General features: G+C 30.9%; 2 protein-coding genes and 1 long non-coding RNA gene across 3 annotated transcripts; 2 read left to right on the top strand and 1 right to left on the bottom strand.

Annotated features, from left to right (window-relative positions):
* Nucleotides 1–399: 399 nt before the first annotated feature.
* On the top strand, nt 400–1,583 carry LOC107362863 (eukaryotic translation initiation factor 6). Its single transcript, XM_015930003.3, has 2 exons — nt 400–987; nt 1,076–1,583. Exons 1-2 carry the CDS (start codon nt 516–518, stop codon nt 1,342–1,344), a joined length of 741 nt encoding a protein of 246 aa, XP_015785489.2. The 5' UTR covers nt 400–515; the 3' UTR covers nt 1,345–1,583.
* Nucleotides 1,584–2,632: 1,049 nt separating this feature from the next.
* On the bottom strand, nt 2,633–8,371 carry LOC107371718 (uncharacterized). The gene is made up of 3 exons (XM_015939872.2): nt 8,268–8,371; nt 7,748–8,173; nt 2,633–3,787 (listed from the first exon to the last, which is right to left on the bottom strand). The coding sequence occupies exons 2-3, from the start codon at nt 7,902–7,904 to the stop codon at nt 2,862–2,864; spliced, it is 1,083 nt and encodes a 360-aa protein (XP_015795358.2). The 5' UTR covers nt 7,905–8,173; nt 8,268–8,371; the 3' UTR covers nt 2,633–2,861.
* A 6,466-nt stretch (nt 8,372–14,837) lies between these two features.
* LOC107360309 (uncharacterized) lies at nt 14,838–16,641 on the top strand. The gene is made up of 2 exons (XR_001568276.3): nt 14,838–15,211; nt 15,843–16,641. It is a non-coding gene; the product is annotated as an uncharacterized LOC107360309 (long non-coding RNA).
* Nucleotides 16,642–16,969: the final 328 nt, after the last annotated feature.

The raw sequence follows: 16,969 nt of genomic DNA, 5'->3' as shown, positions 1-16,969 counted from the left end.
CATGTATGTCAACATTTGTTTTCTTAATAATTTTCGAAAGTAAGTTTCTCTGACTTCTGAATTTGGTCTATCATTTACTTTTTTTGCTATTTTTTTTCTTTCATTTTTATTTGCCTTCTTTGATGCAACACAGAACTTGGAATGAATACGTTTGTACTTCGACCATAATAATGTACACAATTGTTGTGCTTATTATATTTAAATCTCAGACTGTGACGATTACAACTGTGATTATTCGCGTTTCTTATTTTTTCAAATCATACAAACTTCGGCGATTGTTAATTTATAAATAAGTTTTCTCGGTTTGCTGCTGTGAAAATAGCAAAATACTATTTTCACTTTCTAGTCACGTGAGATCAGTAAATATGTGAAAACCTTTGCTTTTTGCTCATAGGAAAAGAAGCATGTAACCAATTTACACTTGTTGTTGTTTAATTTTTCTTTATTTTCTATTGTGATTTATTTGATTGTCTTTTAATTTTAAGGTTTCCATCAACACCTTTCTCTAAAGAATCATGGCTTTCAGAGTACAATTTGAATCAAACGATGAAGTTGGTGTATTTGCTAAATTAACTAATAGCTATTGTTTGGTTGCTATCGGAGGATCACAAAATTTTTATTCAATATTTGAAGCTGAATTGAGTGACAGTATTCCAGTCATCCATGCATCTATTGGTGGATGTCGTATCGTTGGCAGATTAACTGTTGGAAATCGACATGGTTTATTGGTACCAAATACAACTACTGACCAAGAATTACAACATTTAAGAAACTCACTACCTGATTCTGTTAAAATCGAACGAGTTGAGGAAAGATTATCTGCTCTAGGAAATGTAATTGCTTGCAATGATTATGTCGCTTTGGTGCACCCTGATCTTGATAAAGATACTCAAGAGATATTAATTGACACACTGAATGTAGAAGTTTTCAAACAGACTATCGCAGATCAAGTTCTGGTCGGAAGTTACTGTGCTCTTTCTAATCAAGGTTTGTTGTTGAATCTGTCCATCCTTAACATGCTAACATATTAACATTTTAACAGTGCTCTAATATTTCTATATTGTTTTTTTATTAGGCGGTCTTGTCCATCCAAAGGCAAATATTGAACACATGAATGAATTATCAACTCTCCTACAATTACCTCTTGTTGCTGGAACTGTTAATCGAGGTTCTGATGTTATTGGTGGAGGAATGGTTGTAAATGATTGGAGTGCTTTTTGTGGTTTCGATACAACTGCAACTGAACTTTCATTGATTGAAAACATATTTAAACTTAACGAATCAGCTGGACCTAGCGTGATACAACAGAATATGCGTCAGACATTGATTGAAAAGCTTGCTTGATCGTATTCGATCGAGTTTTTCAACTTTAAATTTTTGATATTACGTAAAAGTATCGCTGATAAATTGCTCATTCTTCTGAATGAATAGCTGGAGAGCAAGAATTGTCCACTGATACTGATATTGTTATTCATTTTTCTTCCATTACTTTTTGTAAATCGCGCAATCTTGAAATGATATTGTATTGATATGGTGTGTATGATATGATATGTGAGGATTAACATAGATTTGCTTCAAAATGAGTTGAAAATTCTATTTTTGTTTTTTCTTTTCTTGCAACAAATGGACCTAGCACTTTCACCACATTATCCACTTTGTGTCATCTACATCTGACATTTTTTGAAAACAGTAGTGATTATTCGCGTTTTATGGGGTACTTAAGGAAAGTCCGGAATTTATCATTTTTGGATTGTGCTAATTCAATTTACCTCTAGGTCATCATTTAATGTTGTAAATTTATTATAAAATTTGTATTATTCGCCAATCATTTGTAAGCTGATCCTTAATTTAATCCTAAAATCCGACTAACCTGAGAGATATTAATTAATTAATATAATATTTGGCTGAACAAACAAAACAATTTAATTTTCATTCTCATAAAAGAGCCCAGTATAGGCTTTCAACTGCAGGCTTCCGTTACTAAGACTCTATGTGCTTACACCTTGTGTAATTAGTGTGTCTGTTTTAATTTTAACAGGTAACTTATTGCTGCGTTTGAATTAATAGTCACTCTAATTACCAAAATAGAGGAAAATACAATGATAAGTATAATGATTTGTAGTTGGCTAATGCTTATATGTTTACACCTTCAACAGGTGCTAAATTTAACTTATTTGTTTGTTGATTGTAGTTATGATTAAAAGACCTTGAATTCATTAATTTTACATTATTCAATTTATATCTTTAAAATTGCTCGATAAAACATGTTAAAGTTTTGTTTTAAAAACAAAATCGGGACTTTTTGCAGCTAAAATCAATGAAATAAAGCGAAAAATAATCCAGTCTATTTGCAACTACGATAGAAGAGTTTAAAGTCGCTAACATGGATGTTAAGACTGATCTATTTAATGACTGAATAAATCATTTGATTTCACTTATCATTCCAATGATGTTTGTGATACAAATTGGTGTAGAGTTAACCAAATCAAAAATTAGTCATCTCTTTGTCTTAATGATTTAGCTGTAACTCTTTGTTTACTAGATATTAAAGAGCATGCTAACCTCGTTTCAATTGTTGAACAATCTAACGATCGTAAATATTATGATAATAGATGATAAATAAAAACAGCGATTTTGATACAATTTAAAACAGTTCATTTTTGGATGATTTTATTTACAATACATGAAAAGAGGAAACAAAATTATAAAACTTAAAAGATCGATGAAGTGATTTTGATATGGTTATGATAATTTTCATTGATTTTGTCAGTCCCGATTTTTGGTAAAATAAATAAGGACTGTTCTGGACTACAATTTGATTAATTAAAAGATGTCGAGATCAAATCCAAGTCTACCTTTGCTTAATCTTTATAATGATGTTGAGTCTCCCGGTGACGCCGTAAATCCACTTTCCTTTGGAATGCTTTGGGACAATAATCACAAGCAAAGGGTTTATAACCTGTGTGTTTCCTTGTGTGAGTTATCAAATTGGATGATTGGCTAAACGATTTACCACAGACGGCACATTTATGAGGCTTTTCACCTGTATGGGTATAAGTGTGCTTCTTCATATCCGACTTTTGATGGAATCGTTTACCACAGAAAGGACATGGAAAGGGTCGTGTATTTGAATGAATCAAGAGATGAGTTGATAGGGTTGACGATCGCTTAAACAGTTTATTACATTGATTACATTTAAAATGTCTTCCATCTGGCGAGGATATTTTATTTGACTGGGTTGTTGTCGTTGTTGACGAGGACGACGACGATGATGATGATGATAGAGTGCTGATATTACTGTAGTTAACATTATTAGAAGATGGTTTCAAATTTGACTGAGTTGATGAGTGAAGATGAGAGTTTATGGATGATGATGACCTGCACTCTTCACTGTCTTTACTAGACACAACTGTTGCCTTCAATGTTGTCGTTGGTCTGGCTGATGGTGGAGTTAAAACTGATGATGAGGACGACGGAGATGATGATAATGTTGATGAGGTTGTTGTAATTGAAGTTACATTAACTGGTTTGTTGGTTAAATTAAGAGGTTCATCCAAACTGCAAGTATTATTAACCTTCAAGTCAAGCAGCGACGCTATAGAGTAATCCGAGACACTTGCTGTGTTAGTGAAAGCAAATCCATTCGGGACTATATTCTCATTACGAACTGGACTTTTGATTGGATCAAAATTAACAAATTTAGATTTAACTGTGCCATACGAGTCAATAAATGGTAACCGGGAATGATATGAAATAACTGATTTACCTTCATCAAACGGTAAAGGTTCTGTTAAATGGTAAAAAAACATTTATTACATTTAAGGATAATGTGGCGAGCATTCAAAAAACAAAGCAAATCAGACAAGAAAATATATTCAAATTAAAAGCCAATGCCAATGTTTAACCATTAGATATTCATGGATCATGGCGTCTTAATCATCTTAACCTCATCTGTTCATATATAAATCAATTGAAATAGTTGCACCTTGTGAAAGACAATTACAATTGATCCATTTGATTGATTACAATGGAGCACAATTTGTCTATTGGTTGTCTATTTGATTTCAGTGAAAAGTCATCGAACCATAGACATCAATATTGAAAAGAAAAAAATATTTTTACCTTTTTCTTGTTCATATACTTTTCAGTTTCATTATGATATTTATAATTTTTCCTTCCTCACTTTTTCTTCTTCTGTTTAATCACCTTTCCATATTATATTAGTATTATCATTTTCATTATTTATTGTACTATTAATATCACAATCATTGATCTAACTGATCACAGAATCTTCCGGTTTTACAATATTTTCATCTTTCAATCTTTGCTTTTAATGTCAATCCATCAATAGCAGCTTGTTTAAATTAACAACCTCTATTTGATTTCTGGTAAGGTTTATTATCAGGTTGTGAGAGTTGAATATCAACAATAAACAACAATTCAACAAATCAAACAACCAATTTTACCTTTTTTTTAATCGGACTGTTTATTCAATTTCAATTTTAACCAGAAAATGTCAGATTTAACGTAATTGCTAATGACAATTAAGACCAATGTTGATGTCTGACTCCAAATCTGAAACCTTAACTATGACTGATCTAGGATCAACTTTCAACTTCATATGTTAGGCTTGAACAACTGTTGTACCGCGAGTTGCCACGAGCCGGCTAGTCAACCATTAAACATTGATCATCATTGATATTGATGATGACAATGATGATGATAGCAATAATGGTTAAATAATTAACATTAAAGTATCAAAATCAAAACTAGAAGAAACCATTTTCCTTATTTCCATTCTTCTTCATTGCTCTTCTCTGTTTTTTGGCAATTTTACTTCTTGATCAACTGGTAATTGTAGCAATTTGTGAATTTTAATCATCAATCAAAATAATAATGTAACAAATGATTCAATTGATTTAGATGAAACAAATGAGAGACACAAAAAGAAGAGAAAAAATATCATCATTATGATAGGTTTAGTGAATTACAGTTACAATAATATGTTGCCTATCACAATCAACATATTTTTGGTTCTCCTTATCATTGTTCAATTGTGAAAGGTGGGCCAACATTTTGTCTGTCAATCGGATGAATGGTTAAAATGACACAAAAAACCGATTGATTTGCAACTAATCTTCATCATCATCATCATTATCTCTCCCTATTATACATATGTTGTTGGCTTCTTAAGCCTTGTTTAAAGCGTTCATCATTTTACCTCACCATTTTTTACCTCCCAACCTAAGCTAACCTTTATTCAGTCTCATATTCAGATCATCATATGACAGGTGGTTTGGCTTCACCAGGGCTTCCAATCATTCATGATGAAGACACATTGAAATGATTACAAGCAAAGGAAGATAAAAAAAACATCAACAACAAACCACTGAATGGTGTTGTTTTGAGGTTCTTTTTGGTGTTTTTGTTTTAATTAATAGAGCGACTAATAAGTTGTCAACTTTGTTAACATTTACTTTTAATCAACCATCTTAACAATCAACTGACAGTCAATTAATAATGGCACCAGAATAGTGTATGAACAAGCAAAAAGATGAAATTTACTTTCAATCTTTAATCATCAATTTCCTACTCAAGTTGGAGTTCATTGTCATTCAATCAAATTTCAGTTTCAAGCTTTAATCATCAATCTGTTTAATTGTTAGCAATGGACTTTTAGCAAAGCAAGAAAATTAATTAAAAAGGTCAAAAAAGGTCGAAAAGTTACAAAAATTTGTTATAAAAGAGGCAAAAATAAAGTGTCTTGTTTCTGGTAAAATGGCATTTTAATTGAATCGATTAGTTAAATTTGAATAAAGTTAACCTTTGATTCCTGGCCATTTGTTGATCTAGTAACTTGTTGATACTTTAATGTCCATTAAGAGTAATTAAGTTATTGGTCAAAAGAAAGGTTAAAATGTACAAATCTAAGTTTGTCCATTAAAAGTGATTAACCTCAGTCTGAGTATCAACTGCAATCCAAAGTTTTCTCAAAGCTAACCAATAACAATGATAATAATAATAATGTTTTACGGACCATTGATTTCAACTTTTACCTTTTTTCTTTACCTTGGCTTGTGACTTTAGACCTTGTGGCCAACAAGAGTACAAATCATCGGGTTTTATTAAGGTTAAAAGGTAATTATGATGTTATTATTATCATTATTAAATATGGTTTCACTCCCAGTCTTAGGATGAAAGAAGGAGAAAGTTTATCGAAACTTATTAATATAACTTTTATAAAAGAGGAAAACTTTTCCCGCTTTTTCCTTTCATCCATCAGGGCATTTCATAGCAATAAATGGATTATTTCATGAAATTTCAAATGTTTTCCAACAATTTTGATGATTGCAATCCAATAGACGATTTCAACTTATTTTTATAGAAATGACAGAATGACTTTTAGTCGAACAAAAAAGTTAAATTCTGTGAATCTTTTGAATCGGTTTCAAAAAAAAAAGTTGATTTGACAATTAAAACGACAAATCGTGTTGCCATTGTTGATAAAATCAACATAAGTCAAACCAAAGTTTTAATTTTCAAAGTAGAAAAAAACAAAATGAAAAATTCGGCACAAATTATGATATTTTTAGAGAGTAATTCAGATTAGTTGGAAATATTGAGATTGCAAACTTTCCATTAGATGATTAGCTTACAACTTAGCGAGTAGCTTAGATTCTAAGGTATGACCGGTAAAAACCCAGAAACGTTTTTTAGAATTGAATTGCGTCAGTTAGACCAGACTTACAGGCACCATTTAACCGTTGAAATAAAGGTACTCTTCTCAAGCATATCTTGTGAAAAAAAGAATTAATTTTGATCAAAAATCGCCAAGTTATGACCTTAAATGGACAAAGGCGTCAAAATCTGATTTTGCCTTTTCCCAAAAACCATAATTTTTCAACTTCATACTAGGGTTTCGAAGAATCGAAAAATGGTGAAATTTGGTCTCAAAGTTATTGAAAAAGATGTAATTCTCTTAATATAACCCAACATAGATCAATTGAAAGGTCCAGGCCATCGGAAAAACTAAATTTCGTGGACATTTGATAAAAAAACGGGTTTTTAAGCTTTTTTAAAGACTTTTTAAAAAATGACTTCGATTTCGAATATTTCGAGCAATTAGCCTGAAATAAAAAGGTCTTAAGGTCAACTTACTGCTGTCTATGAGATGCTGATGTTTTTATTTCAGGCTAATTGCTCGAAATATTCGAAATCGAAGTCATTTTTTAAAAAGTCTTTTTAAAAAAGCTTGAAAACCCGTTTTTTTATCAAATGTCCACGAAATTTAGTTTTTCCGATGGCCTGGACCTTTCAATTGATCTATGTTGGGTTATATTAAGAGAATTACATCTTTTTCAATAACTTTGAGACCAAATTTCACCATTTTTCGATTCTTCGAAACCCTAGTATGAAGTTGAAAAATTATGGTTTTTGGGAAAAGGCAAAATCAGATTTTGACGCCTTTGTCCATTTAAGGTCATAACTTGGCGATTTTTGATCAAAATTAATTCTTTTTTTCACAAGATATGCTTGAGAAGAGTACCTTTATTTCAACGGTTAAATGGTGCCTGTAAGTCTGGTCTAACTGACGCAAATCAATTCTAAAAAACGTTTCTGGGTTTTTACCGGTCATACCTTAGTATCTGGAAGGATAGCGTTACTGAACAGTGTTGGGATATATTGTCTTCTTGATACTCTGTTGTCTTTGAATTAAGCAAATCTTGAGATAATATTGAAATCTTACCTGGAAATATCTTGTAAGTTGAACCATAAATGGAAAGTAATTCTGGTGAAATTAGACTTAGATTGGTCGGTGAATTTGTGCAATTGGTTGTGATTGCTGGTGATCGAGCGTTACTTGTGATAGTACTACTTGGTCTGGATACTGTTGTCGATGGCATTGAAGTGGATGAGGTTAAAGTTGAGGTTAAGGCTGAAGTTAGTCTTGATGAGGCATTTGCACCAATGTAAACTGGATGATGGCCATCGGTTGATGGATGAAGTGAAGATGAACGCGCGTGTCGAGCATTGATTACAGGTGAACCTCGACGATGATGATGCAGTGAGAGTACAGGTAAGCCATATGTTAAAGAGGAAGATGAGCCGGAGGGAGGACACGAGCAATGGTAGTACAGTGAGTTGTACAGTAAACTTGAAGCTTCAAGTAAGGCTGTTAAAAATGGAAAGAAGACCGAGAGAAAAGAAGAAAAAAACGAAAACCAAATTATTCAATGTTGATGATTTGATTAATTTCTAATAATTACCATCTTCTGTTTCAATGTAAAGCTCATCGTCTGAAGATTTTAATCCATTTAATCCGTTCTCAACAGCGTTATAATCTGCAATCAATGAAAGTAAATTAAATTTAAAAGGTTGATTCAAGTTTCATTAAACCTGCAGAGACAATCCTAACAATCAGATTCATTTTCAGAAAATGTTGATCAATTATTTGGATTAACTGTTAATGTTGACATTTTCCATGCTAATCATTGATTATTCAGTTCTAAATTGAACAATTTGATCAATCAAAATTAACGTAAAATCATTGGCAAATCATTTTCTCACTTTTGGTGAAACTTAAATGAAAAATAAATTTTAATTGATTATTTTGTGATTTGTCTCGGTTTATTTGTTTACCCTGAGTAAATGTTATTGACACCAGAAAATAAAGTCTGAATAAACTTGAAACTTTTCAATTGTTGAACAATTTTCTTCTTTTCTCAATTCCATTAAACCAATTTATTAGATTAAAACGGACATCAGATGGACATCTTGTTTCAATCGAATCAAATTTCAACTTTCACTCAATAAAATTGAAATTTAAATAAAAGAATGAAAAACTCATCAAAATGCATTACATTATTGCAATAGCATCTCAAATGGTAAAACATATCGAATCAAAAAAATGAAATTCTTCCCTGAAATGGCAAAGAAAAGGCAAAACAAAACTTACCTTTAATCTTGTAATATTCACTTGAATCACACTTTAATAGTCGCCTGTTGATGTTCATGATATTGAAACTGGAAAAAGCACAAAAAACTAAACAAAATTGTTCAACAAATCAAAAAATGTTTAAAGATTGAATAGGAATGAGACAAAAAAATGAATAATAATTATAAAACTTTTGTCAACTTGTTTCAAGTTGAACCAAATCAAACTGTAAACTTAATCTTTTAACCTTTCAAAGGTGGAAGATGACAAAGGGATGAGGAAGAATGAAGGAGGAGGAGGATGATAATAATAATGATGGTGATGATGGTGAGGATGATAAAGGTAAACCTCCAATGCTGCTTCTCATTACCAAAATACATGCGTAAAATAATGTTGAGTGAAAACAGTTTTTTTTCGAGTTTCCTATTTACTGTTGACAAAAGGCGGTTCCTAAAGGATTCATTATTAACCTGAAATGTTTAGCTTGAATCAACTCATCATTTACATCCAATCAAAATGTTACATTTCGATTTACTAATTAACTCTTGGTGATTCAATCAAATTAGCTAGCAATCTGAACAAACATCATATCAAAGTTGACTAAACTCAAGTGAAGGGAACGTGAAAAGGCCGCGTTTCTCCGTTTACCTTTTGTCACTCTGTTCCGTTTCAATTTTTTAGAAAAAATTTTTGTTTCAATTCATTTTCAGTTGGTTTGGTTTAGTCTAGTTGATGGTGAGCATGAGAATTTTGAGGCCTTTTTATGCAAATAAAAGTCTTTCATTTTATCCATTGCAAGTTCAGCTTTTCATTTGATTGCAACTGATTGTGAGTTGAACAATTAAACCAAATGATGAAACTTGAGTTTAACTTCTCTCAGTTAAGTTGTAAATATTAATCAACTTTAACTCCAATCTGTAAATCAATTTTGTTTCATTGCAAATAATTATTGAAACTGTTGATGTTAAATTATACTTTTAGTTTATCCTTTTGCAGCAACAATTTAGATACTTGAAGCTTTTGTTTCATCTTTAGCTTCTGTTTTCAGCTTAATTTTCATCTGATTTGGCGATGTTTGTGATTCATGTAAGTCAAGGTTTAACGTCCAATGTATTGGTGATTAACTAGAGTTAACTTTTTATTTGGCAATTTTATGCCAATTGTTTTGCAAATTATTTCAAACAGACAATTGCCAATAATTTGTGATCAACTTTTGATCTCAAACTCTTTTATTGACCATTGTAATTTAATATTCAACTTTAAGAAAGGATTACATTTTATTGCCTATTTTGCTATACTCTTGATATTTTATCGGAAAATTTACCTTTAAAAGATCGATCCTTGAAATGAAACTTTAATAAAGGGCAGTAAAGGTAAATCAGAGTGAGAAAAGGGTTGAGATTAAATTGAGAAACAATGTGCTTGAATTAGATGGAAATCAATTGGTAATTATAAAAGTCGATTTTAATATAGTAAATAATGTGAATTTTGATCAATTGTTGCAAATCGAAATGAAGCCGAGCATCAGAATTTATAAATCAAGACTCTTATCTAAAAGAATCAAATTATGATTAAAGTTTTCGAATGAAATGCAACTGTTAATCAGCTAACTAATTAGTTTAATCTGCTTTTGCTTGCAACCAGTTTTTACATCAATCCCGTAACAATGAAGCTAACAATTTTCAGTTTATAAACTGTTTGAAAATTGTTTCAACAATCCATTTGAAATTGATGAGACAATCGGCTGATTCCGAATCAAAATGAATCAAGAACTATCTTTATCAATCCGAGTCTCAGTTTCAACTTTATTTTCAAATCAAGAGATTTGATTGCAACCTATCGAGGAAAATGTTTAAATTTGCACATTTTGAGTGTAAATCAACTTTACTTTGATAAATGCATATTAAGCTATTATAATTTTGCTTCGATTGATGCACAAATGATGACCTTTTGCAAAAACCAAAAATCAGAATTAGCATTCAAATATAAACTCCAATCTAGTGTTTCCCGATATTGAAAAAAAGTATCGGTGAAAAGTATCGGTATCAATCGGAAAGGTATCGAGTATTTAATGAGTACAATTAAAGCGTGAGTTTATGCAGTGAGTCATTCTCATGGTCTCCAGAAATAATTGAAAGCTGGTTTTTTCTCAATTCTGTAATACTTTGCCTGATAATTTCATCAAATTAAGAGCTTTTTTGGTATCGAGTATTTTTTTCAAAGTATCGAGTAATATCGACAGGCAAAGTATCGATACTTTTACTCAAAAAAAAGGTATCGGGGAAACACTACTCCAATCAACACCAACAACAATTGATATTGCAAAGCATTTTATCTCTAATGAACAAAGTTTCATCATGAATATTGAATACTGTAAAGTGATGCATTAAATTATCGACAATCACAGGAGAGTAAAAGGTAAATTATAAAACAGTTACAACTACAGTAAGAAGAAGAAGAAGAAAAGCTGAAAAGTTAAAGTGAAAGCAGGTAAAGTGTGAAAGGTTTATTTGTGTCTGCGTTGTATGTACAGTCAACATGTGGTCTTCAGGTTACGATTGGATGCTTTACAAGTTGTGACTTGAGGTTGGGATTGTTGCTGTTGTTATTAGCAAGGAATCAGAGGGAAAAGATGTTGTTGCTGTTGATGATGATGATGATGATGATAAAGAAGAGAGAGAGACTAAAGCAGAGAAACAGGGAAACAATAAGAAATATAATAATGATAATATTAAGTTGGCAGTCAAAAACAGATAATAATTAAACGGTAGAGCAAGTCATCTATGACCGAAGGTAAAAAGGCTTTAGTGGGACACCAAAAGTCGATTGACATACGGTTAGCCCAGAGGTTAACAGTTATGGATATCATTTTGCCATTAATAATAATAATAAATGTAATAATAATAATAATGAAACAGAAAAGGTAAGAAAGCAAAGATTAACTTGGAAAGGGCACGCGACTCCCGTTGATTTTGCCTTGTTTTAGGCCTCGACCTGTTTTACCCTGTGCCTTTAAACCTTGACCTGACCCGCTCTTGGCTTTATACACTTCAGTGAACCTTGTTTGTTGTCCTCAGATCGTCATCTTTTCACTACCAATTCAATTATTAATCATTTTCGCCCTTTTCTTTAATCACAATCTATACTTCGACAATCGCAATCAACATTTTCTCGCCATTTTTGTTCGACTTTTCAACTTAATTTTTCTCCATTATTTAATTCAGTCTTTTTAATTTATCATTTTCTTCTTCTATAATTTAATCAAAAAAGCTTCAAGTTTATGGTTTGTTAAATTTTATTGTATTTTCAGTTGGTCATTTGGCTATTTAATGAATTCACTATTGCATTACTTGAATGTTTGGAGTTGAACTGCTTTTACAATCTAACTATTTATTAATATATTTAACTTGTGTTGTCTATTAATTAAAATGAAATCAACTTTTTTTTGCTGCTTTTAATTAATGTAACCTATCAGTTGGTCAATCTGTCCAATTGTAAACTTTTGTTTGATCCTTTCGCTTGATTATTTGACTTTAATTTGTGATTGCCATTTCAATGAATCTTTTAACCTCTCAACCAAATCAAACTAACCATTTTTTGCCATTTAGTTTGCCAGTTGTTAAATTACACTGTTGCGCTCTGCAAATTGTAATTTAATTATTCCATAATTATTTAGATTTCATAGATTAATCCACTCTTCATTTATCATGGTTAATCAATAAATTTGTGATACCATCAATAATCAACATTAGATTGTTCAATTTTTGAATTGTGCTATCAATTCAAAGATGGTTTGAGGATGGACAGGGAGTTTTTTGCTAATCATGATTGCTTCTGGCCTGTTTCGCCAATCTTTTGCTCTTTTACAACTTTGAGCAAACTTCTAGCAAGGGTCTATTCGCAAGTTACTAAACTTGAAGATGAAATAATAGCTAATAATTTTTTGCTTTTTGTGCTTAAACCTTCTCTTGAAAGGGTAAAAAATTGGCGATATAGGAATAAACTCAGTTCATCTGATCATTTCAATCACATTTTATTTGAAACTGTTTCGATTATTCACGTTCTCTTACCTTTTCAAATCATTCAAATAAAAACTGATATTGCCTTTGATTCCATCCATTAGTGTGGTATCTTTTTCTTTCCAGTTTGATCAGGCCGAACTTTCAACGGATTTTCATTTGTTATTTGACAAGTTAATAAAAAATATTAATGAATGTAAATAACTCTTTTGGAACTAAATTTTTATTCTATTGAATTAAATACAAAAATATTTAAAATTATTTACAAAATGATTGAAACTTGGCGAATGGGGCGAATGATTCCTGAAAATGACAACATGAGTAATATAGCGCTTTCATTCTCGAAATACTGAGGCCCAAAATCAAGAGAAATGTCGATAAATGAAAAAAGTGTTCGATTCATGATATGTAACAACAATTTTTATCGACAAATAATAAGTTTCAGATCTCTAACGGTCACATAAAGTGGTCGAAAGTATTTCTCAAAATAAGTGCATATTCTGATTGGGCATCGAAATTTACATCAAGAAAATGAGTTTAAAAAAATCTGATTCCATGATTGAACAAAAGACATTCGAAGTTTCGACTTTGACCTCGATCCTATCGAAAACTGTTGATCAGAGAAATTCTTTAATAGCACAAATGAACTGAGTTTTTATGCCCCTACAAACCCGCAAAGTCCTCTTAACTCGAGAGTTTTTATCGTACTTCTTATTCACTTGGCAAACAAGAACTTTATTGACTGAAGTTAAAACTCCTGTTTCATCGTGTCAGCTCTTATGATTGATAGACTGTGAAAAAAGTAGTTTTAAATTGAGTTACTTTTTAATTCATCAGAGGGAGCATCTGTTGTAAACAAAACTGCACTTTTGTTAGACTTTTCATGTTTATACTGCTAGATGGCAGCAGCGCAATGAGAAATTGTGTTCTGGGCTTAACAATGCATTGCTCCAGACTTATTTATATCCAAATAATGATGAATCAAACAGACTCGAAAAAAAGGTTAAAATTGATGGAAAATATTGCACATTTAAGGGCAAGTTTGTTATTAAAATAAGATTTTTTGACTTTTTCAACCTGATTTAATAAACAATTGAACGCCAACTGAATTCATTGACTTCCTATTAGCACTTAAACAACAAAATGTTACAAAAGTTGTTTCCATTGAATCATTGCAATTTTATGTTCCAATCGATTCCAGGAAAGAAGACAAAATAAAGTCAAGTTGTTACAGTTAAATTAATTCATCCTCAAACTGTATACGAATATAAAAACAAAACTCAATAGGAACCATCTTCATTATCTTCATGTCAACCTTTACCCGTGTTTCAATGTATTGAACCTTGCATCCGAAACATTCTTGGGTTCACTCATTTTTAAAAATTCAAGAAAAATTACTAAAGAGATGTCAATGTAGACTAACTATTTCAGGCTAAAGCTAATGAGAAAAGGCCTAAAATTCATGGAGAAGATTTTCGTTTAAATAGATTATGAGAGTTTAACCTAAAACGATTGAGAAGTGGCTGAAAAAGATTGAGACGAAGACGAAATGAGAGGATAAATGCTGTTTGATAATCATAGGAATCGCCAAGATTTTGGTTGAAAGGTTAAAAAATAAAACATTTTCGTCAAGAGCAACCCTATTAATAATAAGATAATAAGTGAATATGAATAAATGATTAGATTGGAAATGATTAAATGTGTGATTTCATTTGCTCCCATTAGCTGAGCCAATATCAATATCAATAATATTAATAATCATAATAATTCCGTTGAAATACAGGGACGTAAAACCTGTATAACCTAACCTAACCTGCGTAAATGTTGTCCAAATAAATATCATTCCTCCAACACAATTTTGTGCTTCTCTTAGATTAATAAATTTTACCTTTTTTTATGTTTTTTCATCTTCATCTTCATCTTCCTCTTGAAGAGAGTGAGAGTGAGACAGAATCTGTAGGATATATATACATATAAATCGTCAGAATAATTCTGAATAATTCTGAACAATTCTCAAGTTGAAGTTGGACAAAGGAAAGGATAAGTTGAAGTGAACCTCTGTTTAACCAAATTTGTTTAATGTCCAACAATTGAATCTTCAACATTGATTAATCACTGTAAATTGTTGACAATTGCGTTAATTAAATCAAATTAAATTGTGTCTCTGGAATGTAAACATTTTGGACTAAACAATTGGACAAAATTTTGTGATTTAAAATATTCCTCTTCAGTTTCATTGTTAATCAACTTTTGCGAGGTAAGTCAATTCACCGTTAAATCAGCTTTCAGCCAATTAATTAATCTAATAATCATTTAATTGGTAAAACAATCGATATTGATTGCAAGTAATTGTTATTATTAGTGGTTTACCAATCTGCTTTCATTGAGTAATAATAACAATCGATAATCAATTAGTTTGATTAACTTGTAACAAAATGTTGTTTAAATTGATTAACACAGTTAACTATTGAACAATTAAACAATCCGGAAGAGAGTAATATTAATATCGTGATCAAATTGAGTTAATTGTTGTCAATTTAGAGACTTAAAGATGAAATACAATCAAAGATAAGCAAAGTCAACACAAGAAAAAGTTAGTTAACTTTAGCTAAATCAACTCTAATTAATAAATGTAAATGTTTTTACCTTTTCACTTTTAACCAATTAACCTGTAATGAGCAATTTAAATAAACTATTGTTTAATGTATTGTAATTATACGGATTAATATTATTGAACAGTTGAATTAACATTTGAAGAGAGGAAACCTTTTGGTCTCAGCAAATATGAAACGCAACAAGTTGATAAATTGTTAAGTTAATTAATTGTAAATGTTAACAATGTTGATTAATATTCATTAATGCAATCATTTGTCTTTTCTTTGATTTAGATAATTAACTGATTGTGTGTTACACCCGTGTCTGTGTGTGTGTCCAACCTGATTATGGGTTCATCACTGGTCATCTCTTTGAGAAGGGTTAACCCATGTTTAGGTTGCGCTATTACCGTCTATGCGATCCTTTTAATGGTCACTCTCTTTACACCTGGTACAGTTGGTGGGGTTGCTCGGTGTTTTAATATATGCCAGCGATCCGAGTTTGAAATGAAATGTCGACGTTGCCGATGGCGAGAACCTTTACGATTTGGTAAACGAAATGGTGATCTGGAGTCGGATTATATTCACTCGAAAGGTTCCTTCATTTCTTCCCCTTCTTGGACTAATCCATCATCGGATGATGATAAATTTAATCAATTATCAACTAATCATCAAAGATCATCATTACCAATCTCCTCTTCATCTACATCATCAATTTCATCTTCACTGTTACCTTCAAAGCAAAATCAACTTTTACTTCAATATTTATTGACTGATGTGTTTAACAATCAACCGATGACAAGTTTAATTGAAACTTGGAGTGATAATAATAATGTTAATAATGTTGATAATGTTGACAATTTAAACATTGATAAGAGTGATAATAGGCAGTTAATACACGATTAAATTGCTCATCTGAGCTTCTGGGTTCTTTTCATTAAGAATTTTTTCTCGTTTTCTTCATTTTCTGTGTTAATCTTATTCACAATATTTGCTTCAAAACAAATGTAACAATCCTGTTAATCTGTAATCTCATTTTAACCTTTTCAACATTTTATCATTAAAATGCTATCATCATCTGTTTAACCCTTTATTTTTGGAAATTGTTTACGTTTTATTTCCTCTCTTCATTGTTTCATTTCATTCACAATTCAATATTAATAGCTAATAGTCAATGAAATGTATCCAAATTATTTAACAATAATAAAAAAACATACTTTATCATAATTGCAATTTTGATCAGTTTTTGCTTTGAAAATACGCTTTTGCTGTTCAACAACTGTTGTTACAATTTAAATTGATTTTAATGGTTGAAACAATCGAAACAATATGAGATTGGAAACAATAATGGATAAAATTATCATCGCCTATTATTGGATGTTAATATTAAAATAATGAATGAGAAACAATTTGTTTCAATT

Source organism: Tetranychus urticae, chromosome 2 (genome assembly GCF_039701765.1).
Source record: "Tetranychus urticae isolate SD_2017Ah chromosome 2, NJAU_TeUrti_SD_1.0, whole genome shotgun sequence".
Lineage (NCBI taxonomy): Eukaryota > Metazoa > Arthropoda > Arachnida > Trombidiformes > Tetranychidae > Tetranychus > Tetranychus urticae.
Note: the sequence above shows the minus strand (reverse complement) of the source record. Positions and strands in the feature narration are given on the sequence as shown.

Bases quoted from the DNA above. Each gene is read 5' to 3' on its own strand.
- LOC107362863 (XM_015930003.3), top strand. From the start codon at position 516: ATGGCTTTCAGAGTACAATTTGAATCAAACGATGAAGTTGGTGTATTT. The intron at 988-1,075 runs GTTTGTTGTTGA...TTTTTTTATTAG, and splicing joins CTGTGCTCTTTCTAATCAAG to GCGGTCTTGTCCATCCAAAG.
- LOC107371718 (XM_015939872.2), bottom strand. From the start codon at position 7,904: ATGCCATCGACAACAGTATCCAGACCAAGTAGTACTATCACAAGTAAC. The intron at 3,788-7,747 runs GTAAGATTTCAA...ACCATTTAACAG, and splicing joins AACTTACAAGATATTTCCAG to AACCTTTACCGTTTGATGAA.